Source organism: Mesoplodon bidens (genome assembly GCF_964165515.1).
Source record: "Mesoplodon bidens genome assembly, chromosome: 13".
Classification (NCBI taxonomy): domain Eukaryota; kingdom Metazoa; phylum Chordata; class Mammalia; order Artiodactyla; family Ziphiidae; genus Mesoplodon; species Mesoplodon bidens.
The window spans coordinates 7992844-8020838 of NC_138169.1; the positions used below are offsets into that span (position 1 = coordinate 7992844).

Genomic DNA, 27995 nt, shown 5'->3' on the forward strand with positions numbered 1-27995 from the left:
CTGTGGGCCCCGCGTAGGGGTAAAGCCGATCCGGTTGGATTGCAGGGAAAAGAGAGCGGTGGGGCAAGATGGCGACGCACCTGTCCTACGGGCGAGTGAACCTGAACGTGCTGCGCGAGGCGGTGCGTCGCGAGCTGCGCGAGTTCCTGGACAAGTGCGCGGGAAGCAAGGTGAGGGACGGTGCGCGGCGACACCGCCCTCCGGCGCCGTCCGGCCTGGCCTGATCAGGTCCCTGACCGCCTGGGCTTCAGGTGTACGAGGTTTCCTAGGGCTTCCAGGAGGAGAGCTGGCGGGAATGATAAGTCGGGGAGAGGGGCCCGCTGGTGGGGCCTGGGGCGTCCAGCCCACAGTCCGCGTGGCATCGTGATTGTTTCATGGCAGCAGAATAAGCCACCGTGCTGTCTCAGCCCCTAGTGAACCAGCTTGTGGTCAGGTCGAGGGATGGATCTGGTGCCCCCCAGCTCCCACCCCAGACACTGGAATTGGTGAGGCGGGCCCGGCCCAGGGACGTAGCTGGGCCAGTGTCCATTCATTACAATGATTATATGTGTCGTTACAAATCGTACCCTCAAAAGTATGAAGCACCAGCACCTTACAACCTGCTGCACCCTCGGATTATGAGAAGTTGTAGCTATTTGAGGTTTTAACGTCGGCTTCCTTAAGTAGTATTGTTCCTCCTGTTAGACGTTTGTTAGCACCCAGCTCACAATGGAATCAGAAACCGTAGATTAGAGACTTCATAGGATTTCTTTTAAGTGGTATTACCTTTTAAGTGGTATTACCAGTATTACTGGTACTTACCTCCAGTAAGTAACTGGCAATACAACTCTGAAGAGAAAGGGAAAATTGGGGAAACTCAGGAATCAGTATTAGAAAGAATAGGACCTCAAGAGGTAGAGTGGATGCTAGAAGTAATTGAGAGAAAACAAAAGCAGGCTAAGTCCTACGTGCCCAGTTCAAGCTCAGGAAATAAATCTGAAATCTGAATGAGATCATGGATTGTATCAATGTCAATATCGTGGTTGTAATACCTATTGTACTATAGTTTTCCAAAATGTTTCCATTGGGGGAAACTGGGCAAAGTGTACTAGGGGGTCTCTGTTGTTTCTTACAACTGAATATTAATCTACGGTTATATCAATAAAAATTTCAATTAAAAATGAAAGAAAAGGAAATCACACTGGATTTTAGCAGTAGTAGAGCCCCAGAGCACTACCCTGTGGGGTCATTAAGTCCTAGGTTGGAGTCCTGACTCCCTTATACTGTGTACGTCCAAGGTCCCTGTATGGCCTTGGACGTTACTTAAACTTTCTGAGCCTTTAAAAATTTCCTCTTCGGGGACTTCCCTGGTGGCGCAGTAGTTAAGAATCCTCCTGCCAATGTAGGGGACACGGGTTCGAGCCCTGGTCCGGGAAGGTCCCACGTGCTGCGGAGCAACTAAGCCCATGCGCCATAACTACTGAGCCCTTGTGCCACATCTGAAGCCGGTGCACCTAGAGCCCGTGCTCCGCAACAAGAGAAGCAACCACAATGAGAAGCCCCTGCACTGCAACAAAGAGTAGCCCCTGCTCGCCGCAACTAGAAAAAGCCCGCACCCAACAAGACCCAAAACAGCCAAAAATAAAAATGAATTAATTAGTTTAAAAAATAAAGTATACAATTTTAAAAATTTCCTCTTCTGTCAAAATAAGATTTGTAATACCTATGTCAGAGGTTTTAATTTTTATAATTTGATTATATGATACTTATATATAAAATACAAGTTGAGGACTTCCCTGGTGGTGCCGTGGTTAAGAATCCGCCTGCCAATGCAGGGGACACGGGTTCGAGCCCTGGTTCATGCCGCGGAGCAACTGAGCCCTTGTGCCACAACTACTGAGCCTGCACTCTAGAGCCCGTGAGCCACAACTACTGAGCCCGAGTGCTACAATTGCTAAGCCCGAGTGCCACAACTGCTAAGCCCAAGTGCCACAACTCCTGAAGCCTGCGCACCTAGAGTCTGTGCTCCGCAACAAGAGAAGCCACCGCGGTGAGAAGCCGTAGCCCCCGCTCGGGAGAAAAAGCCTGCACGCAGCAAGAAAGACCCAATGCAGCCAAAAATAAATAAGTTTAAAAATAAAATAAAATACAATACAAGTTGAGTTGTTGCAATTGGCAGTTTCCATACGGTTCAGTCTAATAATAATACCATGACACAGATACACAACAAAGTACAGTTCCTTCTTTCCTTTGAGGACAGTGATTAGGTCTTAACTTTCCCATTAGCACCAGTAACATCACTTGCCCTGATGCTATTTTTTTAAGACCTGTAGGATATGAATGTGACCAGAGCCAGTTACGATCTTTGTTAATTCAGATTTTGAGGCCAATAGTTCTACTACGTATGACTGCTATTTTCTGTTGATATTGTTGAAATTCCTGATATTAACTGTAATAAGAGAATGTTTCTCCCCTCTTATAGGCAATAGTTTGGGATGAGTACCTCACAGGACCATTTGGCCTGATTGCACAGTATTCACTACTGAAGGTAAATGAGCTATTTGGGTTTTGTTCAGGGATTGATAATTCTGTACTTTAGGGACCTCCCTGGCAGTCCAGCTGTTAAGACTCTGCGCTTCCACTGCAGGGGGCGCAGGTTCGATCCCTGATCCAGGAACTAAGATCCCGAATGCTGCGAGTTGCGGCCATAAATTTTAAAATTAAATTAAATTAAATTAAAAAAATAATAATAATTCTGTACTTTAGCAATAATAATAAGTTTACATTTCCTCCTGCGTAGTTGGCTTGCAAGGCTCTTTGGTTTTTATAAACACCGATACCAATGCCTGGCTAACATTTTGTATACAGCAGTCCTTCAGCTAATGATTCTATACTGATCCTAATTACTAGCATTGTATTATGTGACTGTTACCTGGTGTCTTTGATAGCTCATCACGTGAGAGTCATTTAAATTCAGATACAGTAGCAGTGACTTCATCCAGAAACCTTGTCCGTTACACAGCTGGCTTTGGGAAATCTAAATTTTGATAACAAAGTATTGATGTACATTTGACTGGGAGTGTTTATGATGTCTGAGTCTGGATACCATATGTAAATTTCAGGGGTTTTGTTAACCTTTTGTGTGTGTGTGTTTTCCTAGGAACATGAAGTGGAAAAAATGTTCACGCTTAAAGGAAGTCGTTTACCAGCAGCTGATGTCAAGAATATTATTTTTGTTGTCAGACCCAGGCTAGAATTGATGGATATAATCGCTGAAAATGTGCTCAGGTATCTCTCAGAGCTTATGTTTGGGCCAAAAGAAGTGAATCCTTCTCATGGTTTTAATGTCCTGAGCTTTTCATTGTGAACCCCTTCTCTTGCCAGTACCTTGGAAAATGGTCTTTTGGAAAAACTGGGACAGGCACGGAAGAATACAGCGAAGGAAAGTGGGAAACTTGTGACATTGTTCAAACAGTTTGAGAGGGCGGTTATCATAAAACCCCATTCTTTCAGGGCAGCTAAGAGTTTGGACGTGTATCAGTAGAAAGGACACTGATTTTAAAACAAAACAAACAAAACACCTCTAATGGTTATACTGAATATAAGGTGCTTGAATTTCATAAGCAAAGTAAGAGCTGATTAAAATTTAATTTAGCATCCAGTCTAGGGAGAGGAAGTTCTCTCAGCCCAGTCTGTACTCTGTGGTATAATCGATTGATGTGGCCCCTAAAATCTTAAAAGCATATGGGCTATTTTGAGAAGTCCAGTGTCGAGGAGAGATAGGAGCCAAGAGTGATGTTTCGTTTTAATATGAGACGCTGCGGCTGCATTGGTTTGGTTAAAGAACAATTTGTTTTCAACAAGACACAGATATCCTGTTTCAATAAACCTGAGAGCTTTAATGCCCCCATAAATAGTTGAAGAGAAAGCTAGAAAATGCAGATACTGGCTATGAATCAATGCTTTCCTGTCAGGGAAAAAAAAAAGAGAGAGAGCGAGAAAGCGACTGTTAACAGTTTGGGTCTGAGAGTCAATGTTCATATGTTTATCTAGCCAGCATTTATTTAGTGCCACCCAGCACTTATTTAGTGCCACCTATGTGCCCGACAGTTTGAATAAAGTAAGTGAAAGGGTCTGTGACTCTAAAGAGCTTGCAAGCTAACAAATGTTGCTTCTTTTGCAGTGAAGACAGACGTGGCCCAGCAAGAGACTTCCACATTTTGTTTGTGCCACGACGTAGCTTATTGTGCGAACAGCGGTTGAAGGATCTAGGTGTTTTGGGATCCCTTATTCACAGGGAGGAGTACAGCCTAGATCTCATTCCATTTGACGGGGATCTCTTATCCATGGAATCAGAGGGTGCGTTCAAAGTAAGTTTGGCGTTTTCTTGTTTAACGTCAGACTTTAATTTTCGCCAAGTTTGTGAGCATGATGGTCATGTTAATCTCAGGTTTACAGCAGAGTGCTTCAGTGTTTTTGCAGATTATGTTCCGTTACAGGTTATTACAAGGTATTAGGTGTAATTCCCTGTGCCGTACAGTCTATCCTTGTTGCTTATCTATTTTATGTATTCTAGTTTGTATCTGTGGATCCCATACCCCTAATTTGTCCCTCCCCGCTTCCCCTCCTCACCGGTAACCACTAGTTTGTTTTCTATGTGTCTGTGAGTCGGTCTCTGTTTTGTGTATACATTCATTTGTATTATTTTTTTAGATTCCACATATGAGTGATGTTATATAGTGTTTGTCTTTGTCTTACTTCACGAAGCATAACATTCTCTAGGTCCATCCATGTTGCTGCACATGGCAATATTTCATTCTTTTTAGTTTTTTAAGGAACCTCCATACTGTTTTCCAGTGGCTGCACCAATTTACATTCCCACCAACGATGTAGGAGGGTTCCCTTTTCTCCACACCCTCTCCAGCATTTATTATTTGTAGACTGTTTTTTTAAATTAATTTTTATTGGAGTATAGTTGCTTTACCATGTTGTGTTAGTTTCTGTTGTGTAGCAAGGTGAATCAGCTATACGTATACATATATCTCCTCTTTTTTGGATTTCCTTGCAGGTTCTCATTAGCTGTCTATTTTATACATAGCAGTGTATATATGTCAGTCCCAAAATCCTAATTCATCCCACCCTCCCTCCCCCCGCCTTGGTATCCGTACGTTTGTTCTCTACATCTGTGTCTCTGTTTCTGCTTTGCAAATAACTGATGGCCATTCTGACCAGTGCGAGGTGATACCTCATCGTAGTTTTGAGTTGCATTTCTCTAATAATTAACGATGTTGAGCATCTTTTCATGTGCCTATTGGCCATCTGTGTGTCTTCTTTGGAGAAATGTCTATTTAGGTCTTCTGCCTATTTTTTGATTGAGTTGTTTGGTTTTTTGTTATGGAGTTGTAGGAGCTGTCTGTATGTTTTGGGAATTAAGCCCATGTCAGTCGCATCATTTGCAAATATTTTCTCCCAGTCCATAGGTTGTCTTTTCGTTTTGTTTATGGTTTCCTTTGTTGTGCAAAAGCTTATAAGTTTGATTAGGTCCCATTTGTTTATTTTTGCTTTTATTTCTATTGCCTTGGGAGACTGACCTAAGAAAACATTGGTATAATATATGTCAGAGAATGTTTTGCCTATGTTCTCTTCTAGGAGTTTTATGGTATCATATATTTAAGTCTTTAAGCATGGCACATTTTTAGAATTGGGCATTTATCTTTTCGTTCTAAGAGTTTTAAGAATTCTTAATATATTCTGGATGCAAGTCTCTTACCAGATATTTGATTTGCAAATATTTTCTCCCATTCTGTGGGTTCTTTTCACTTTTTGGTGAAAGGGATATCTCAATGCACCAAAGATTTTAACTTTGATGAAGTTCGATTTATCTGTTTTTTTCTCTTGTTGCTTATGCTTTTGGTGTCGCATCTGATCTAAGGTCATGAATTTACTCCTATGTTTTCTTCAAAGAATTTTACGATTTTGGTCCTACATCTAGGTCTTTGATGTGTTTTGAGTTTATTTTTATCTGATGTGAGGTTGGGGTCCAACTTCCTTCTGCATGTGCAGATATGCATGTGGATATCCATGTGTTCCAGTACCATTTGCTGAAAGAGTATATTTTCCTCAGTTAATTGTCTTGGTACCCTTGTTGAAAATCAGTTGTCCCTAAAGGTGTTTATTTCTGGTGTCTCAGCTCTACCCCACTGATCAATATGTCTTTCCTTAATGCCAGTAACACACTGTCTTGATAAATGTAACTTTGTAGTAAGCTTTGAAATTTGGAGGTATGAGGCCTTCAAAGTAGTATATCACTTTTTTTCTTTCAGTTTGTGTTTTTTTAGTCTTAATAAATCCTCCTCTACCTGAAGACATAGAAAATCTTGTATTTTCCTTTAAAAGTTTTGAAGTTTTGCTTATCATATTCATGTCTTTAATTCAGCTTGAACCATGTGTTTGGAGTGTGTGGTGTGAAGTAGGGACTAATGTATTTTTATCTGTATTTTTCCATATGGGGCTTATTTATTTTTTCCATATAGTGCCAGTTGTTCCAGCGCAATTTTTCCCCACTGATTATTTTCGGCATGTGTTTGTTAGCAAATATGCATATCTTTGTTCCCCAGTTCTGGATGGTTTTTCCAAATGTAATTTTAGATATTGGTTTTGTTTACAACTTTATTTCAAAGAATGCTTTCTCTCATAAGAATATTACTTTATGTTTAAAAAAGTAATTTGAAAATCTTTCGTAAACATAATCTGTGTACACGAAAATTTTCTTTGAGTAAGAAAGGGTACAGAATGAAAAGTAAGCCACTCTCCACCCAATTCTCAAAATGCCATACCTCCCAGAAGCAATCACTATTACTCATTCTTTTTTATTTGTTTTTGGAAGTGCTTTAGGCAGCTACAGCTCATAGTATATATGAGCTTTTATTCAAATGGTAGCATATCCTATATAACTTCGGTAACTTGCTTTATTCTCTTAATAATATATCTTGGAGTCATTTTCTACCATCTATGAAAATACTTTTTTTTTTTTTTTTTGCGGTACGCGGGCCTCTCACTGTTGCGGCCTCTCCCGCTGCGGAGCACAGGCTCCGGACGCGCAGGCTCAGCAGCCATGGCTCATGGGCCCAGCCGCTCTGCGGCATGTGGGATCTTCCTAGACCAGGGCACGAACCCGTGTCCCCTGCATCGGCAGGCGGACTCTCAACCACTGCGCCACCAGGGAAGCCCTGAAAATACTTTTTTATTCCTAGCTGAAGCTGTATACTGTTCCATTGTTTGGATGTACAATGATTTATTAAGTCAGTCCCCTTTTGAAGGACATTTTGTTGTTTCTCATCTTATGCTTTTAGAGGCAGTGCTACAGTGAATTACCTCATGCATAGATCACTGTACACGTGGGCCCTGTATCTGTAGGCTCTTTACCTGCCTTTGACATTTGTCTTTTGACTTAGCTTATGGTAGTTTTTGCTATGCGTACTTTCTTAGTGTAATCATATTTATCTGTATTTCCTTCTCTGAGTTATGCATATGTGACATTGATGCTGCTGGTCTGGAGACTAGAACTTTTGAGAACCACTGGTGTTGTGCAAAAAATTATTTGAAACTCTTTCTTCCCTAGTATGTTGTTACAGTGACCACCGCTTTCAGAGAGTTAACCTGAGGAAGAACTAAGTGGCACCGCTGATGAGTTTTATAACCAGGAGAGCTTCTTGGCTCTTCTTTTCAGCCATGTTCCCCACTGATTTGCTTACAGTAAATCTCTTCCAATGATGGTACAGATTTCCCGCCCCCCAACATTTTATGTGAAAAATTTCAAATATACAGAAAAGTTGAAAGAAGGGTACAGTGAACACCTATATACTCATCACCTAGGTTCTGAAATTAACATTTTGCTATATTGGCTTTATCACGTAGCTATAATGGTATACCCTCATGTAATTAATTCACATCCGTGTAATTAATGTGAATTGGTAGGAGCTGAGGAAAACTTGTCCTGGCATGACAAAACCTGTCCAGAGGAGAGATTTCCTGTTTATTTAATCACTGGTTTGCAGAAAAAGAACAGAATTCTTTTCTGCTGAGAATTTCAAGCCCTTGGCTTATATATGTTCACTTAAGATTCTATTTTAGAAGTCAAACATTTCGCCTGGATAATAAAGCTGAAAGTTCTACCTAATGTTAAATTCAAGTCCGGTTTCTGATAGAGTTGAGGTAATTTTACTTATTTATGTGATTTTAAACAGTGAGCATAATTTAGCTTTTCATGGCATCAGGAGGCACATGTAGATCTCTCTGTGCTTTGGGCTGTGATTATGATCGTCTTGAGCATCGCACTGCACAAAACGTGGGAATTAGAGTTCAGCTCATTGAACTCTAATGCTCAGTCACAGGGCTTAAACTACTGTGGCCTTCATATGTATATACAGAAATCAGTTTACATAAAATCTACCTACCTCCTTTGTAAAAACTGCAAGGTAGCGGACGGTGGAGGCCTCCCTTCCGAGGCGGCGGTGCGGGTGCTACCCGCTGGGGCTCTCTCCCCCACGCCAGCCCGCGCATCCTTCCCTGCGAGGTCTCCGCGTGGCGCGACCAGGCCCAGTGGCACGGATGTTTCCATGCAGGCGATTTTGACAGCCATCATCCTACCAAGCTATTTTGAAATGTGATGTCAGTCTGGGGGACGGATAATATATAAGCCAGTTCTTGACACGCTGTCTTACACGGAAACATCTGAGACCATCGGCCCCCTTCACTTTGCCATTGAACATGATCCCTATAAGCATATAATACATAATTGTTGAAATGTAACTAAAATGTGGAAAATATGTATATCTTCTTCTGGCTCAAGGAATATTATTATACAAGAGTTAAAAACTGTGGCCTTTCGGGCTTCCCTGGTGGCGCAGTGGTTGAGAATCCGCCTGCTGATGCAGGGGACACGGGTTCGTGCCCCGGTCCGGGAGGATCCCACATGCCGCGGAGCGGCTGGGCCCGTGAGCCATGGCTGCTGAGCCTGCGCGTCCGGAGCCTGTGCTCCGCAACGGGAGAGGCCACAGCAGTGAGAGGCCCGCGTACAGCAAAAAAAAAAAAAAAAAAAAAAAGGTCTTACTTCTTATATAGTGTGCTAGACTGGCTGGTGTTATGTGAGTGAAGCACTATAATTTTAGTTAAAATCAAAACTGCCTACCCTTTTTTCCCCCAACCTGAAGTAAGAATTGCCTACAATTAAGTCAAGAAAACAAACACATTCCAAGTAGTTACAAGTACACCTGTTTAAAATTCATTTTCATTGGTTTGATAAACATAGAAAGACAAAACAAACAACCCACAAAAAAACTGCCAGGTATTCTATCGTGTAGGCATGTGGGACTTTGGGGTAAAAAAATATGTGTATTTAAATGTTATTGGGTATTAGCATTTGTCCCTCCAAAAATGTCCTCATGGCTTGAAATACCAGGTGATTCCACAAGCACAGAATACAGGGATATTAGTACAAATAATCATCCGACCACAAATTATAATAGAGCAAAAAATTCAAGATTAATATGTCATCAACTTTTAAATTTTTTAAAAAAAGAATTACAAAAAGAATGTCTATAGTAATACAACTTTTTAAGTTTAAAAAAATGAATACGATATTGAGAGATATTCCCTAATATTTTTTTTCTTGAATTTTTAGCTTAGCTCTGCTCTGATAAGAAGTTTTAAGTAATTTTTCAAGGAAGTATGTCTTCGGACATTCTTGAGTTGGACATGTCGTATGCAGTGAAATGTTAAAATCATCAGACTTGGAAGAGCCGCCAAGCACTCTCCCCAGGCTCTTTCCAGGCACAGCCCTCCTTCCTCCCTGGGTGGAGCACATGAGTCGCACCCTCTCATGCTTAATGCCTCTAGTGTCCCCTCCCTCCTGGCTTTGGAGGCTAGAAGCACGTTGGGAGGGTCGGTGAGGGGTGTCTGGTACAGTGTTCCATTTTGACTTATGAGTGGATGATGATTGTAAAAAAAAAATAATAATCCATTTCTAATAATAAAAGCTAACATTTGTTAAGGACTTACTATATGTTTCAGGTACTGGGATGAAATATTTTACATGCAATTACCTCATTTAATCCGTATACTGTGTTGAATATACTCCCTTCTGCAGACAATGAATAGGCACAGAGAGGTTACCTAAGTGGCCGAGGGCACCAGTTGGGAAGTGACACAGCCGAGGTTCAGATCAAGACAACCAGAGTCGAGAACCTGTGCTCTTACCCACGTCAGAACTGCTAGAGTCTCTCTTCTCACTTCCTAGCGGGTTTTGTGTATATTTTGGGGTCCCTTTTTCCATGCAGAAAAGTATAATTTTGTCTACTTTACAAAATATACCCTGTATATTGTATAAGGTAAAATATATTTTCTGAAAATGAGATCACTCTCTAAAGACTCTTCAGCTACCCCTTTCTCATTTCTCAAGACGTTATGGCCTTCATTTGCTGTCAGTACATATGAAACTGGCATCATGTTTGTAAAAACTGCCAGGTATTCTGTTGTGAGGTCATCTGGGACTTTGGGGGGTCAAAGAATATGTGCGCTTATGTGGCCCTCCCACGGTGTCCTCCTAGCCTTTACACTCACAACGGTGAATGAGAGAGCCCAGTCCCTGTGTCAGTCTTTCTTAATCAGTAGCTTATTCAAGAGCTGATAAACTAAGAGGAGTGCCTTCCAGAAGGCTCTGCCATGGGAGAATTGCTGCCATAGCTGCCCCCGACGGCAGAGCTTTTGGCCTCCTGGCCTGGGCTGGACCCGAGTCTGCAGCTTCCTGGCAAAGTGGGGAATTAGTGGAAATGGTCTTACCCAGTGGCTGTGTAGTCCCAGCTCCAGATAGAGGTGGGTGCCTCACGCACCCAGATGACCGTGACCGTAACCGGCCCTTCGTCCCCGCAGGAGTGCTACCTGGAGAGCGACCAGACCAGCCTGTACCACGCAGCCAAGGGGCTGATGACCCTGCAAGCTCTGTACGGGACGATCCCCCAGATCTTTGGGAAAGGAGAGTGCGCCCGGGTGAGAAACGGCAGGTGCTTCTGGTGGTGGAGGAAGGGTCCCCTGGTCCCCAGGAAGGGAAGGAGTGGGAATCTGTTTACAAATACAGTTAATCCTTTTTATTTGGGAATTCACCTATTTGCTGAAATTTATTTGTAGCCCCCAAATCAATATTCACAGTGCTTTGTGGACATGCTCAGAGCAGCAGTAATTTGAGTTGTCCAGTGTGCATATTCCCAGCTGAGGTCACACAGAGCAGCCCTCTGCCTTCAGCTCGTACCATAAACAAGTGTCCTTTTTGCCCCTATATAATGCCATGCGCTGCTCAGTGCCACTTTTTTTTTTTTTTTTTTTGCATTTTTGTGCTCTTTTTGATGGTGATTTTGCTGTTTAAAATGGCCCCCAAGGGTGGTGCAGAAGCACTGTCTAGTGCTCAGAGCGCAGGAAGGCTGTGATGGGCCTTAGGGAGAAATCTCGTGTTAGATGAGCTTCGTTCAGGCGTGCGTGATGGTGTTAGAGAATCAACGGCATATATTTAATGTGTCTTTAAACAGAAACACACATAAGACAAGGTTATATATTGATCAGATGACAAAAATGTTTTAACCAGAGATTCGCGGCACCCTAACCCTGATTGCCCCTCGGGGCAGTGGTTCGGTACTTGCTGATTCAGTTTTCACAGCAACTTTATAGAACAGAACTACTGTGAGTAACAGAAATAGACTCTGAATTATGCCCCGTTGAGAAGTAGCTGCTGCCACTGGCTAAAGTGTAAGTGTTGGGACAGGCGGCCAACAGCGAACGCTTTTCTGTAGCTGCTTATTTCTTATCCATCTCACTCTTCCATCGTTTTTCTCCTTTTTTCACTTTTTTGATTCTTTCCATTTTTAGCCGAATATTTTAATCTGCTTATTCCCAGGAGGGTCCCACCTGATCCCATGTTTTGTTTCCAGCAAGTGGCCAATATGATGATCAGGATGAAGAGAGAGTTCACAGGGAGCCAGAACTCGATATTCCCTGTTTTTGATAATCTCTTGTTGCTCGATCGGAATGTGGACTTGCTAACGCCTCTTGCCACTCAGCTTACATATGAAGGACTCATCGATGAAATTTATGGCATTCAGAACAGTGAGTAAAGTAACACCTACTTTTACTAATAGGTAATCTGATAAAAATACCCAAAAGGCCGTTTTTTTAGAAGGTGCTTCCTTTTCAAATAAATCAGAGAATATTTGAAAAAAATTAAAATGCTGACTTCAGACCTGCAGACGCTAGGATTAAACGACATCTGAGGGACTTCCCCGGCGGTCCAGTGGTTAAGACTTCATGCTTCCAATGCAGGGGGCACGGGTTCAGTCCCTGGTCAGGAAACTAAGATCTTGCATGCTGCACTGTGTGGCTAAAAAAAAAAAAAAAAAAAAAATTGAACGACATCTGAGCAAACTACCATTGTCCGCCACACAAGGGCTGGCAGCTGTTGACTGCACAGGACTGTGCTTGCCCGCTGTGAGCAGAGGCCAAGGGCTAAATAAACAGATGGCTCTGCAGTTGGAGAACATAGATGCCGTGGCAGGCAGTTGTTCAGGAAAGCTTCTGGAAGAGGTGGCCTTGGTACTGGGTTTGGAAAGAGGGGTAGAGTTTGGGGGGGTTGCTGGCGAGGGGCAGGTGGCATAACACCTGCAGGGAACCATGGGACGAGCAGCTTGCTGAGGCAGAGAGCACAGCTGGGACATTGTGGGGAAAAGGCTGATACGGGAGGTTGGGACACTCGAAAGAAGATTTGAAGGCCTGCTAGAGTTTAGGCCTGACAAACTGTTGGGGTCAGAGGTCACAAATGTTTTATTTGGTTTTGGTCCGCATGATGTTTGTCTGTTTGTTTCTGCCAGCATTTAAAATTGGAGACAATTTTTAGTAATAATCCTGATGGATGCCATGTCTTTTTTTAAATTTATTTTTATTTCTTTGGCCATGCCACGCGGCTTGTGGGATCTTAGCTCCAGGGATCAAACCCAGGCCCTCGGAAATGAAAGCACGGAGCCCTAACCACTGGACGCCAGGGAATTCCCATGTATGCCATGTCTTTAAAAACATCTGAAGCTCGGGCGACCCCGAGGTCACATTCCCACATTGCAGCTGGTGCCCAGTGGAGCTCCCGCTTTAGACAGGCCCCTGTCTCCAGTTTACGACAGGTCCCACCACTCCCTCTGTCCCACGCAGGCCCCCTTCTCTGGTTTCCATCAGCCCCTGGCCTCTATTGCCATGCTGAATTACATCACAGGGAGCCAAGGAACAGCCTAGAAGGAGAAAACACAGAGACAGAAAACAGAGTAGTGGTGGCCAGGACTCTAAGAGGATGGGGAGTGACTGCCTATTGGGTATGGGGTTTCCTTTTGGGATAAAAAGGTTCTGGAACTAGGTACTAGCTGTGGTTGTACAAAGTTGTGTATGTACTAAATGCTACTGCAGTGTTCACTGTAAAATGGTTAAAATGGTAAATTTTATGTTATGTGTATTTTAACCATAAGGATGGATAGGTAGCCGAGGGAATGGGTGAAGACACAGCCACGAAGAGGGGTTTCCACAAAACAAAGAGTCTTTAATGATAAAGTTGTAAAAAATCTTATTTTTAAATTATTTGTTCCAAAAGATGACATCTTAAATACTTTTTAAAACTCCATTTCATTGACAGAGGAGTTCTGTGCTGGAGAGTGGGTGGGAGTCAAAGAAACGAGGTAGCAAGGCTGTTGGAAAAAAAAAAAAACAGAAGGAAACAAGGGTGCCTCTCCTCTCGTGGTCCCAGAGAGTGAAACACCCAGGAGACCATTAAAGGGAGCTAGAGTTTAGAGCAGGGAGATGACCTGTGAGGCAGCCTCAGGGGGCTCTGTCTAAGACAGGTGAGAGGTAGGAGGGGATTCTCCAAGAAGAGAAGGAATATGTAGAAATTCACAGTTTCTCTGCAGCAAGTTTTTTCCATAATATGAGTCAAATATCAATTAAGGGAAAATTGGAAAAATAAAGAAGGAAAACATAGATCTCCCATTATCCCTGAAGCCCTACTCCCCAAACCTTGGGACAGCCAATGTTAATATTTTGGTATATTTCCTTATAGTCTTTTTCTATGCAGAGTTGATTTTAGTTAACGAAAAATAAATAGCATCAGCTTGTCCAAATTATTCTGAACCTCTTTTTTTGTCGTTTTTTTTTCACCGCGTGGCTTGCGGGATTCCCCAACCAGGGATTGAACCCTGGCCCTCGGCAGTGAAAGCACGGAGTCCTAACCACTGGACCGCCAGGGAATTCCCTGAACCTCTTTTTTGATTTGGTATAATATGAGCATTTTCTCAGCATATGCATAATTTTAACAGCTTAATTAAAATCCATAATATATATTATACCATGGTTTGCATAATCCTTCCCCTAATGTTGGGCATGTTAGGTTATTTGGGGTTTTTTTATGGTTATAAAAGCATCTGTATACAAAAAATTTTTTTCATATAGCATATTACTTTCTTTTGCTACATTCTCTGATGCGGGATTTTGGGGTCAAAGTTGTTAATGTTATAAGGCCCTTGATTCATATTGCCAAGCTTCTTAGAGTTAAACTGGCTTATAGGCAACTCATAAGGGCGTGTGGGGTGTTCCCGGAAATGGTGACTAAGTTGGTTTGGCAGGAACAGAGATGGGAGAAGAGGGTTAAGGGTACTTAGTGGAGGGGCTGGATGCTGTGCTGAGGAATTTGGGAGCTTGTTCTAGAGCGGGGTGGACAACTTCTGTAAAGAGCCAGATAGCGGTAGCTCCAGTGGTGCCATCGGTTAGCGCACGGTACTTATAAGAGCCAGATGGCAAATATTTTAGGTCATGCAGTGCCTCTGTGGAATCTCACTTCTTCTTTATAATGTGAAAGCAGCCCCAAATGAGACATAATGAAAAGGCATGGCTTTGTGCCAATAAAACTTTATTTATAAAAACAGGAAGTGGGCTTCCAAACTATTTTCGACAACAACCTATAGTAAGAAATATATTTTATATCATGACCTAGTACATGCACACATATGTGTGTGTGAAACTGAAGCAACATTTTATTTAAAAAAAAAACACCCTACTTCATGTGATGCACTATGGTATTTAATGTTTTGTTTGTTTATAATGCTAATTGCAACCCACCAACTTGATTTCATGATCTACTAATAGGACATGACTTACAGTTTGAAAAATGCCAGAAGATAATGGGGAGAGCCTTGTAATTTTTTTTAAGTGAAAAAGTAACCTGATCCCTGAATAAGTTCAGGAACTGGTCATTGCTGCAGTGATTCAGATAGGTGCCCCCAAAGAAAAGTGGAACCATGATATGAATATTAAAGAGTCACTACATTCTGTACTTTGATCGTGGAAAAATCAAAACCTCAGTGCTATACTCCAGTTTCTTCTAAAGCCGGCTTCCATCCTCTCCTAAGTTGGAAGATTCTGTTTTGTGCCTGAGCACTTGACTGGTTCTTCCATTAAGTGCGCACAGAGCCTTGTTCCCTTCCACTGTTGTTCAGGTTACGTGAAATTACCTCCGGAGAAATTTGCACCTAAGAAACAGGGCGATGGTGGTAAGGACCTTCCCACAGAAGCAAAGAAGCTTCAGCTGAATTCTGCGGAGGAGCTGTATGCTGAGATCCGAGATAAAAACTTCAATGCAGTGGGCTCCGTGCTTAGCAAGAAAGCAAAGGTGATCTCTGCAGCGTTTGAGGTGAGACGGTTTGGTTGTCCTCCTGGTTCTGGCTAGACTGCCCACCCCACGAAGGAAGGGCAAGCTGCCCGAAGTGCAGCCACTAAGCAGAGCTGCAGTTCTCATCCTGAGAAACCGCAGGCTCAGCCGTTGGAGGACCCAAGAGTTTCTTTTTAAACTTCTTCCCAGACCCATGAGAAAAGGTGTTCATTTTTTCTCCTTTTGGGGGAGAAAGGGCTAGTGTTTGCAGTTTACATGCTTTCACCATAAATATTTGTTTTACCTTCCTTTTAATTATTTCCTATCTCACTTAAGAGGAAGGCAGCTGTTTAAAAAAAAAAAAAAAAGAGGAAGCCAGCTGTACTCTAAATAAAATATCCTCTATAATAGAACTTGCAATTTGGGCCAAAAGCTCCCAGTTTAACCAACATGCAGGGGAACGCTGCAGATGCGGTAGGTGATAATAAGAGTGAAATCCCAGCAGCCCAGAGCTTTTAAATTGGCGGCTTCATTATCACCTTCCTGCCTCCTCTTGTCCCACCACTGATTTATTCTTGGTTAAGCTCATTTTTGAAACATGTGAATTCAGTAAGATGCTGAACTCTGCGTATTTAATCTTTGGAAACATAAATTGGGAGAATTTTTGAAGGCTGATTTTTTTTTACTGAGTGTGTATTCCAGGTTTCATCTTTCTTAGGAATTGTGTTTGCTAGTTGATTTTCTTCAAATTTCTGAAGTTACTTTTGGCTTAAATTACTAAATTTTGCAAAAAAAACAATGTTCTCATCACCCAGTAAGGTTCTCTTTATTCATGGACAGTACTCAAGATTGAGGTTCAGCAGTAAGAATGGATTTTTTTTTCTATTACGGAGGAAACATTTTGCCGTTTATGTTCCCCTCTTAACATGCCTTTGTTTTAGTTTTTTACTCAGAAATGTTTGTGGACAACCTAGTACTGTCCCCCACAAATACTAATCACAATATGATCTGATGCCTGGAAAGAAAAAACATGAGGCATTTGCTCCCTTAAAAATTACTAACGCGGGCTTCCCTGGTGGCGCAGTGGTTGAGAGTCCGCCTGCCGATGCAGGGGACGCGGGTTCGTGCCCCGGTCCAGGAGGATCCCACATGCTGCAGGGCGGCTGGGCCCGTGAGCCATGGCCGCTGAGCCTGCGCGTCCGGAGCCTGTGCTCCGCAACGGGAGAGGCCACAACAGTGAGAGGCCCGCATACCGCAAAAAAAAAAAAAAAAAAGTACTAATGCAGTGAACGGGAACAACGAGCCTATCTTTTCTGTTTTTCTGGGTCATGTTGGAGGTGGGTTTGGCCTGATTTATTTGTGTTCTGTTCTTTCACATTAGTATAAATTAAATGTCCTCTAAGCAGTACAAAGAACAGAGTACTGAAAATATTTCCCCAGCTCAACGGTTCTGCTGTTTTACCCGTTTCAGGAGAGGCACAACGCCAAGACCGTTGGGGAGATCAAGCAGTTCGTTTCGCAACTGCCCCACATGCAGGCAGCAAGGGGCTCCCTCGCAAACCACACCTCGATTGCAGAGCTAATCAAAGACGTAACTAGTGAGTATCCTTGGGAGTGATGGTGCTCACCTGGGCCTGACTTGCACGCACCATGACTGACACCGTGATCACTGGCACCACAGTACTCCTTTGGGAAGGTCAGCTCTGTTTTAACACCATATGTTATTCTCAGCGTTAAGTATTCGAATGTTTATAGTCAAAAATGTTCCCTTTGTGGTTAGCTCAATTTTTTTCATTATTAAAATCACATAATCATATGATAAAATATTTGGAATGTCAAAAAGAGAAAAAAATTCTTCCCATAACATGAGGCGGTTAATTTTTTCAGTCTGTTTTTTTTCCTGTTGTTAAAGATTAATTAATTAGAGCAGCATCATGTTTCTGTTTTAGTTCTTGTTTTTCTCTTGAAGACTCTCTGCAGAATTGGTAGAGAGCATATGTTAAGTATTTTGAAAGGGCTTGGAAGATGTGTGTTTACTCATTAAAACACAGGCTGTAAAAGCTGAGTTGGAGATTGTTCAATGCCCTGTTTTATAAAGTATACTTTGAATCTTATATAAAAGTGTTGGAAAATCAATCCATTGTTTTCATATTAATAGAAGTGGAAATCAAGTGAAACTGGGTTGGATCTGATGATGCAAGTTAAAATGGTCTTTCAAGATTAGCTTTCATTGATACTGAGAAAAAATTCTTGAGTCCTTTTGAAAGTCCTAAGGATAGCAAAGGGGTACAGTGGTCGACTATTTCTAGATGTAATTTAGGAGCTCAGGATTGTAGGGGTTTCCATGTTTCTTAGAAGATTCTTGTCAGGTGATGATTTGAACTTTTTGCTTGCTTTCCTTTTTGCGTGTCTCGTTTCTTAATCATGCTCTGTGTATAAAAGGGTTAACATTAATTTCTTAGTTACAAATTTGCTAATTCCATTTTAGCTTCTGAAGACTTCTTTGATAAATTAACAGTGGAGCAGGAGTTTATGTCTGGAATAGACACTGATAAGGTATGTGTACAATAAAACTGTTCTAACAAATAATTGATATCTTATCAAACATAAGATTATAGCTAGAAAAGCAATTGCTTTGATTCCCATGCCTTGTCTACATTTTTTTTTTTAAGATGTTGGGGGTAGGAGTTTATTAATTTATTTATTTATTTTTGCTGTGTTGGGTCTTCGTTTCTGTGCGAGGGCTTTCTCTAGTTGTGGCGAGCGGGGGCCACTCTTCATCGCGGTGCGCAGGCCTCTCACTATCGCGGCCTCTCTTGTCGCGGAGCACAGGCTCCAGACGTGCAGGCTCAGTAGTTGTGGCTCACGGGCCTAGTTGCTCCGCGGCATGTGGGATCCTCCCAGACCAGGGCTCGAACCCGTGTCCCCTGCATTAGCAGGCAGATTCTCGACCACTGCGCCACCAGGGAAGCCCCTTGTCTACATAATTTGAAGAGCAAATGCAAAATGTGAAAATAGAGATTTCATCAAGTATCAAATATTTAACATTATCCTATGAAGGCACTTTCTGCAGTGCACAGAGAGGTGAGACCCAGCCCCTAAAATCAAAGACCTTTAAGGACTATAATAGATAAATGAATAGATTTGCTTTCTGAGAGGATTGATCATATAATTTCCCTTAAATATTCACTTCTATTACTAAATTTAAAATTGCTCGATTTATGAAAATTCCCATCTTCTAAAAAGATTCCTGTCACTTTATGCTGATAAATGGCTGCTGTTGTTGGTCACACACCCGGGACATGCAGCAGCCTCTCCCGAGGTTGTTCGTGGAGACAGGTGAGTCCAGACAGGCCGCTGGATTGCCTGCGTGTGCCCTCAGTGCCCTGTGCTCCCCGTCGCTTGTGTGTCTGTATGGTGACGGGGGTGCGTGTAGCAGAGGCAGAGGACCTACTTCGGAGGGGCCTTAGGGACAGTGAAAAAAGGAAGGAACCGTTCTCCCACGTGGCTCCTTGTTTTTTTTTCATTTTTTATTTTATGTTGGAGTATAGTTGATTAACAATGTTGTGTTAGCTTCAGGTGCACGGCAAAGTGATTCAAATACGTATATACATACATATACACACGTATGTATAGGAATAGATTATGGTATCTATTCCTTTTCAGATTCTCTTCCCACCCAGATCACCACACAATATTTGACTTTGAAAAATAATAGTAAATATCAAGTTCTTGAGGTCCCCAAACCAGATGCTGGTACCGGTATATATCTTGTTTCCAGGTCAACAGTTACATTGAGGATTGTATTGCCCAAAAACATCCACTGATCAAGGTGTTAAGACTGGTTTGCCTCCAATCCGTGTGCAATAGTGGACTCAAACAAAAAGTTTTGGATTATTACAAAAGAGAAATCCTGCAGGTCAGTATAATTTTAAATTACTAATTTGCCAGGGGAGAAAACATCTTTTTAAAAAAATACTTCCCAAAGCTGCTATTTTGGTATAGTGTTTCCACTATCTTTTAAATTTTTTAATACATGGAGGGATTGTCCTTGGTATTCATTGTTTACTGTGTTTGCATAATAATAACAATAGCTAATGTTTAGTGAGCTTTTACTATGTGCCAGGCTCTATTGGAAGAGCTTTATGTGTATTCATTTGTTTAATCCTTACAACGGCACTGAGTTGTATACTCTTACCATCCCCATTTTATGGATGAGAAAACTAAGGCAGAGAGTAGTGCTGTAACTTGCCCAAGGTCACCAGCTAGTATGTGGCAGAGCCAGGGCTAAAACCCAGGCAGCCAGGGTCTACTGCTCTTGTTGTTAACCCATCTGTTCGATGGAGGAAGGGAACGTTTTGCACATTTCTGATGATGATTCTTTAGCCAACTTACTTAAATCAAGCCTGTTACTTTATATAAGGAAAAGCCCACCATTGTTTTTAAAATTCTCCCTTCTGTTTAAAAATGTCTCAGGCGCTATTTATTTGCTATTACTAGTCACAGTTAAGTATGTTAGTGTTAAAACTAAATACTCATTCAGGTTGGGTTTTGGGGGGGTTTTGTTTGTTTGCTTTTGCCTTTTAAAAAATTACACGAATGACACGTGCATTCTCATCATATAACATTCAAACAAAGCAGAAGTACATGGTGCAAACCATGACCCTCCCCCGCCTCCCCCTCCCCCCATTTCCCTCCCTGGAAAGGACCAATGTCAGCAGTTTGGTTTGTGTGCTTCCAATTCCTGTCTTTGCATCTATGTACAAAGAATGTTTACATACACAGACCATGGGGCGAGACCAGCTGGATCCACATCCCAGCTCTGTTAGTCATTAGCTGTGTGACCTTGGGCAAGTTATTTAAACTTCTCTATAAAATGGAGATAATAGTGGCTACCTCGTGGGGTTATAATAAGAATGACTGAGTAATGTATGTAAAGCACTTAGAATACACCAGTGCCCCCCCGTAGAAAGTATTATATAAGTGTTAGCTATTATTATTACTTACTATATCTTTTTTAACAAAAATAAAATCCTACTATACGTAATAGTCTTCTTATATTTTTTTTGTCCTGAAGAATAAATCCAGAAGGTCTTTCTTATCAGGATGTATAGATCTGCCTCTTTCTTTTTTAAATAGCTAATTATATCCCATATAAAAATATACTATAATTTATTTGATGCTCACTTAAGTTGGGTCCATAAATTCTGACTTTAAAGTAAAAAAATTTACATCATTCTTTGAGGGATCCAGTGAGCTGGATTTGCTGTAATGGCAAGCAGTTTTAGGGCAGGCTTCATCCCTGCCCTGCACCTGTGCCCATGGATGGTCATTGCCTGGACTTCGGTAACATGCCCCAGGGTACAAACCAGTGGATTTGTTGCAAGTGCTCTTTTTTTTTAAATTGAAGTGAGTTGATTTACAATGTCATGCCAATCTCTGCTGTACAGCAGAGTGACTCAGTTATACACATAGAGACATTCTTTTTTTTCATATTCTTTTCCCTGATGGTTTATCACAGGATATTGAATATAGTTCCCTGTGCTCTACAGTGGGACCTTGTTGTTTATCCATCCTATATATAATTGTTTACATCTACTAACCTCAAACTTCCAGTCCTTCCCTCCTCACCCCCCTTCCCCTTGGCAACCACAAGTCTGTTCTCTATGTCTGTGACTCTGTTTCTGTTTTGTAGATGGGTTCATCTGTGCCATATTTTAGATTCCACATGTATGTGATATCACATGGTATTTGTCTTTCTCTTTCTGACTTATTTCACTTAGTTTGATAATCTCTAGTTGCATCCATGTAGCTGTAAATGGCATTATTTCATTCTTTTTTATGGCTGAGTAATATTCCATTGTATATATGTACCACATCTTCTTTATCCTTTCATCTGTCGATGGACATTTAGGTTGTTTTCATGTTTTAGCTATTGTAAATAGTGCTGCTGTGAACATAGGGATGCATGTATTTTTTGAATTGTAGTTTTGTCTGGATATATGCCCAGAAGTGGGATTGTTGGATCATATGGCAACTCTATTTTTAGTTTTCTGAGGAGCCTCCATACAGATTTCCATAGTGGCTGCACCAACTTACATTCCCACCAACCGTGTAGGAGGGTTCCCTTTTCTCCACACCTTCTCCAGCATTTGTTATTTGTAGACTTTTTAATGATGGCCATTCTGACCAGTGTGAGGTGGTACCTCGTTGTGGCTTTGACTTGCATTTCTCTAATAATTAGTGATGTTGAGCAGCTTTTCACGTGCCTACTGGCCATGTGTGCGTGGAAGTGCTCTTTTTTGAAAGTCGCAGAAACCGTTTTCCTGATTCGACTTCTCTTGCAGACGTACGGCTATGAGCACATATTGACCTTACACAACCTAGAGAAGGCTGGCCTGCTGAAACCACAGACGGGGGGCAGAAACACTTACCCAACCATCCGGAAAACGTTACGCCTCTGGATGGATGATGTAAACGAGCAAGTAAGACGCTCCTGCTCTTCAGCTCATTTGAGCTCCCAGTTAACGGGTTATTGCAACGACACACGCTACTTGATCTCCGCATCCACCTTGCTTTCTAACGACAGTTTTCTAATGTTTTGGAGAAAGTCGTGCATTCGTGTGGATCCCAGCAGGAAGCAGAGGGTGCTCTTGCACTGGGTAGTTTGAGGGAGTTTCATAAAGACGGGGTGGACCGGGGAGAGGCAGTGCAGTGGGGAACCTTCCCCAGCCGAGGCCTGAGGGCAGGGGAAGGGGGCTGTTCCAGAACCGGGAGAGAAGAACTGTGTGACCAGGCCGTCTGACAAGCCGAGGGACACAGCCAACCTCTGGCAGCACCACAGAGGGGAAGTCAGGGCAACAACTCACGCTGCCATCTTCTCTCCAGTTTCCAGCTGGTACAGAGCCCACGGGGCTGCCTCTGGGGCACAGAGCAACAAGGAGAAATGCGGGAGGGTCCAGCAAAGATCCAGTACAGGGAGAGCAAACAGTGGGAAGCAAGGCTCCTCCCACATCCAGCCTCAGGTTCCCCTCAGAGGCGAGCACGGTAACGAGGCGAGTTTGTAGTCTATCCTTCCAGAAAGATTCTAGGTACAGACAAACAGTTTTACGTAAATGGTGCATATGCTATACCACTGGTCTCCAAAGTAGGGTGCGCTTTGCTTTATATTTATTGTTTACTCCAATCTTCCTAAGTTTCATTTTTCTTATTTTTTGGTTTTTCATAAGGGACTTTATTAGGCTGCGTCTTGCCGCAAAAGCTAACAAACAGTCTCCTGCCTCAGTAGCAAAATTGGATTGTTTTTGTCCAGGGGGAATATAGATAATCTTAATTCCTGTGTTGTACAACATAAGTCGTAGATTAGTTCAGCTCTTCACAGCGCTGACCACTTTCCCCACCCCACCCCCACTTAACACTGTATCTTGAAGAGCCTTCTGTGATCTCCTCATTCTTTTAAGTTCTTTTCAACTGCTACATAGGGACTTCCCTGGCGGTCCAGTGGTTAGGACCCTGAGCTTCCACTGCAGGGGGCCTGGGTTCGATCCCTGGTCGGGGAACTAAGATCCCTCAGGCTGAGCACCAAGGCCAAGAATAAAATAAAATAATTTTTTTTAACAAACTCTTTTTATTTGATTGATTGTTTGTTTGTTTGTTTATTTATGGCTGTGTTGGCTCTTCGTTTCTGTGCGAGGGCTTTCTCTAGTTGTGGCAAGTGGGGGCCACTCCTCATCGCGGTACGCGGGCCTCTCGCTATCGCGGCCTCTCTTGTTGCGGAGCACAGGCTCCAGATGCGCAGGCTCAGTAATTGTGGCTCACGGGGCTAGTTGCTCCGCGGCATGTGGGATCTTCCCAGACCAGGGCTCGAACCCGTGTCCCCTGCATTGGCAGGCAGATTCTCAACCACTGCGCCACCAGGGAAGCCCCTAAAATAAAATAATTTTTTAAATTAATTGCTACCTAGTGGTTTTTCAGATACATCTTATTTTATGATTTATCAGATTTCTACTGATAGAAATTCAGGTCGTTTGCAGTCCTTTGCTAGTTCGCACAGTGTTGCAGTTAATACCTTTGTGCTTTGGTCTTTCGTCCTCTAGAGTACAAGCCCCTCTGTGGGATAAGTGCCTGAAAGTGGAATTGCCGTGTTCAAGGGTTATATTCTCGGCTAGGGAGTTCCACTTTACCGTCCAAGAAGTTTCTTGCCAAACCAAGTAATAATTTTTCATCTTCAGTACCTATAGATGCTTTGAGTGGCTGTTGAAGATTTGAGTCAAAAGTAAACCTTTGGCTGCTAAGAGCAGAGCCCAGCAGGGGTGGACTGGAACAGGATATTTTGATATTGCAGCAGGATATTTCAATATTGGAGCAGGCTATTTCGGGGGTTTGTGTTTCTGCCTTCAAAGCCAAATCAAATAATTTTGGGTTACCCCACAAGCCACAGTTAGGCAGCTATACGTCTCTCTCTCTCACCCTCTCTGCAGGCCTTTTTTCCTTTAATTATTTAACAGAATCCCACGGATATATCGTATGTGTACAGCGGTTATGCCCCTCTCAGCGTGCGCCTGGCCCAGCTGCTTTCCCGGCCCGGCTGGCGCAGTATTGAGGAAGTTCTGCGCATCCTCCCAGGGCCCCACTTTGAGGAACGGCAGCCGTTGCCCACAGGGCTACAAAAGAAACGTAAGTCCATGGCCCGTATCCACAGATGATTATGTAGTGTTAGTGTGCTTTTCACGTATTATGCAATTGCTTTGTAAAATACACTGTAAAGTACTTAGGAGTCAGAGTCCGATATACACACCTCTTTTGTTAGTTGTGAATTATATTGTAAGCACTAGAACCCACTACTCCCTCAGGAGAAGCCGCTTTCAACCTCTGAACTGAGGATCTCAGAAGTTAGAAAAAACATTGAGATCAAAATCATGGTCCTGAGTTTCAAATGAATTGTCTGTACCAAGACATATATGACTCTTTTTCCTTAGGAATGGTGTAATTTTTTTAAGAGGTGGGGAGAGAAGCATCAATAATAATTCTTCATTCTGAAATGTTTTTATTTTAGGTCAACCGGGAGAAAACCGAGTCACTCTGATATTTTTCCTCGGGGGTGTAACCTTTGCTGAAATTGCTGCCCTGCGATTTCTTTCTCAGCTGGAAGATGGAGGTACAGAATACGTCATCGCCACCACTAAGCTAATAAACGGGGCCAGCTGGATAGAGTCGCTAATGGAAAAACCTTTCTAGGGCGTTCAAAGGAGACTTACCGTGAACCGCAGAATAAACTGCTCCTTTAAAGAAGTTGCTGGAAGGAAGTACAACCCCATGGAGGAATAACACAAGATACAGAATTTACTTTGGGGTCAGCTTCTTAAATTACGCTGTTTTCTCCTTTCTGATTGTCTTTTGTGTTCCTAATTTCTTAAAGAAAGAAGAACGGAAGAGAATCAGCCAGGGTAAAAGACATAACAGTTTTTAATGTTCTGAGCTCAGGATCTTCATTAGAGACCTCTGGAAATATATTAAGGATGGTCGGATGGATAATCTATACAGCCACACAGATGGGTCCAGTTCTTAAGAAAGCAGGGACCAAGCAGGTAAAAAATGAAAATAAAAGTGGAAGGTCCGACCCCTAATAAATAGTGCTGAATTTCTTAAAGGTGCATCATGCCTAGGGCAGTGGCTGAGTGCTGGGGGCCTAGGGCTAGTATTGTCACTGAGTTGAGATTTCTTTTTCCTGCAGAACATGGCACACTACATTCAGTGTCACCAGTCTCTACCTTATCTGGTCATTAAGGCAAGTTGTGTTCCTTCTGTTTTTGATTCCTCTGCTTCTAAAAAGCAAGAGGTTTGGAAGAGCTGCTTTCCCCAGAACAGGTTTATGATCTGCCTGATGAGCTAAGTCGGTATGGGTCCCATACTTATCAAGGGCTTTTTACTTTGAGTAACATAATAATTAGGGAGCCGCTTCCTGAGAGTGTAACCATTCACAGACGTGTTCTTAGTGCACGTGTTATTAACTCTAAGACGTTTCAATGGTAGATGCCTCCAGTTCTCTCCCCTGCCCATCGTGGGCCGCACCATCCAGCCAGTCCCACTGTGAGCAGTGGCAGCTCGGCTTCTCCAGCACCCGGCAGCTCCTCCTCCTCGGTAAGTGTCACACATGCTTCCCCAGCAGTCTGCAGACACACCTATTCGGCCTCTGGCATTTATTTTGCTAGAAAACACCCAGCCCCGTTTCAGTCCGTGGTCCGGTGACTCCATCCCCCTCTGGCGCAGCTTGTCAATGATCTTGGAGTCCAGCTGCTACCTTCCTACGGGATACTGCTAGACTGCAGGACAGAGGAACTTGGGTGCTGCTGGAGAAGCTGGAAATCTCCCTCCTGCTCTATCCCAGCGTCTGGAGGAGTTAAGGCCAAGAAGGGGACCAAATTGACGGTGTCACAGCCCTTGCCTGAGTCTCCAGCCAAATTAGCTGATCCCCGTCTTTGCTGGGGGCCAAAGTCAGTGTCCTTCCCCAGGTGTCATTTCTACTGTTAATTAGTACCCGTACATGTTTTCCTGACTTTCTTTCGCTAGTGGAAGTCTCTTAGCACACTGCATGTTATGAGTGAAGGAGAAATTCTGTACTTTTTAAAAAATCTCCTTAATGTAAGAATGAGGGGTAGAAGAGGGAATATTTAAAAGATTAGGTACTCGAGGATTTAACGTGGCTTTGACATTCAGTATTTGGAAAGGTCTTAATATGATTCCTGTTTTAGGAATCCTTTTTCAGCTACTTGTTATCCCAGGGAGATTAGTTTATACCTTCCAGCCCCAGCGGTTGTGAGTCTCAGCTGCTTTAGAGAATGAAATCCACCTTGTCTGTAAGTGTTTTCGGCTCATGGGATTCAATTTAAGTCCAGTCAAGTCTCCTTGGCTGGGGTTTTGTCCCGTGAACAGGTACTCGGTTGTGTCTCGTGTGTCTGCATTCACTGGTGGCTCTATACTTGCTTGCTCCGAGCATAGTTAGGTCAGCTCCTAAAAGTGCATTCAGCAGAAGACTTCAAAACATCAATTGCTTCATTTGTATGCAAATAGAAAGTGGTGGATAATTATATATTATACGCCTTTGTGTAAGTTCATTTAATACTTGAAGCAGTCTTTGTCTCAAAGGAGTGTGCCCTTACTGAGAAAAAGGGTATGTGAATGGTACATTTATTCTTGGAGAGGGTGGATTGTTTACATCATGTCTGGACTTTTGTCTAGTTGGGTAGACGGTTCTACACCAGCAGTCCCACCAAAAAGAAGTCTACATAGACAAAGAAGTCTACATAGACACTATTTTGTGTCATACTGTACACTTTTGAATTTTAGCCAACAGAGAAGTAAGTATTTGAACTGTAGTTTAACTGTGGAGCAAGAGACTAATGGTTAAAAGGAGGAGGATTAAAAACAGCCCATTTAGTTCTTGAAGAGAACTGGGAAGGGAGCATCTCCATGCGATAGTCCACTGTAGCTCTGCCCTCACGGCAAGTGGATTATGATTAATCCGACATGGAGTCTGTCTCTTGTTCTCAGTTGTATGTTAAAGACTGGCCTGTCACCAGGAGGAAGTGTTTGTATTCAGCAGAGTTGAACTCAAGAAGAAATACTTCTTAAAAAACAACAACAAAACACCAGAACGAACTGAGTATCTAAAGCAGCCAGGAAGAGGGGCTGTAATAAAGATGGCAAGGCACAAAAATACAGACATCACATAGACTATGAATTATGAACAGACTGAATTATACTCTAGAGCCTGGTGTACTATATTCAATCATATGGTTTAATGATGACATACTGTAGAAAATAGAGGATGCCGTTTTGTCATCCAACAATCAAAGGCAGTAATGTAAAATTTCTCAGATTCTCTTCTAAATGAATGCATATGAACTTCAAGCTACATAATGTTTCTCAGCTCCAGTTACTCATTGCTGTAAAATACCCCCGGATTGGGTGGTGACTAGAGTCTGCAAAGGCTGGAACACATAACTGACTTGAGATATCCATTTGAAGGTTGTGAGAGTTAAAGGGGAACAGAATGAGGCCTATTTTAATCGCCTTTTTCATCTGTTACTTTGGTGTGGGATGAGGGTATAAATCTCAGCTGTACTCTCTTTCCTGTGACTCGGCAGGACACAGAGCCCTCCAGATGACCAGTTCTCTGGGGGGGCAATTACTACTCACTGGCTTCCTGCGCAGCTTGATAATATTCTGCTCCTGTTTTCAGCCCAGCTGCGGCGGGGCAATGATTTGATAATAAGAGATCCTGATCAAATTAAAGAGC

General features: G+C 42.6%; 1 protein-coding gene across 2 annotated transcripts; it reads left to right on the plus strand.

Annotated features, from left to right (window-relative positions):
- VPS33A (VPS33A core subunit of CORVET and HOPS complexes) lies at positions 1–27990 on the plus strand. Of its 2 annotated transcripts, XM_081251952.1 has the most exons (13): positions 1–170; positions 2462–2527; positions 3140–3267; positions 4163–4349; positions 10909–11025; positions 11958–12132; positions 15546–15739; positions 17169–17295; positions 18186–18253; positions 19479–19616; positions 22045–22182; positions 24205–24373; positions 24753–27990. In XM_081251952.1, the coding sequence occupies exons 1-13, from the start codon at positions 69–71 to the stop codon at positions 24932–24934; spliced, it is 1791 nt and encodes a 596-aa protein (XP_081108078.1). In that variant the 5' UTR covers positions 1–68; the 3' UTR covers positions 24935–27990. The 2 variants fall into 2 exon arrangements, with proteins under 2 accessions (XP_081108078.1, XP_081108079.1); XM_081251953.1 differs by lacking the exon at positions 24753–27990 and having other exon boundaries at positions 24178–24272.
- Positions 27991–27995: the final 5 nt, after the last annotated feature.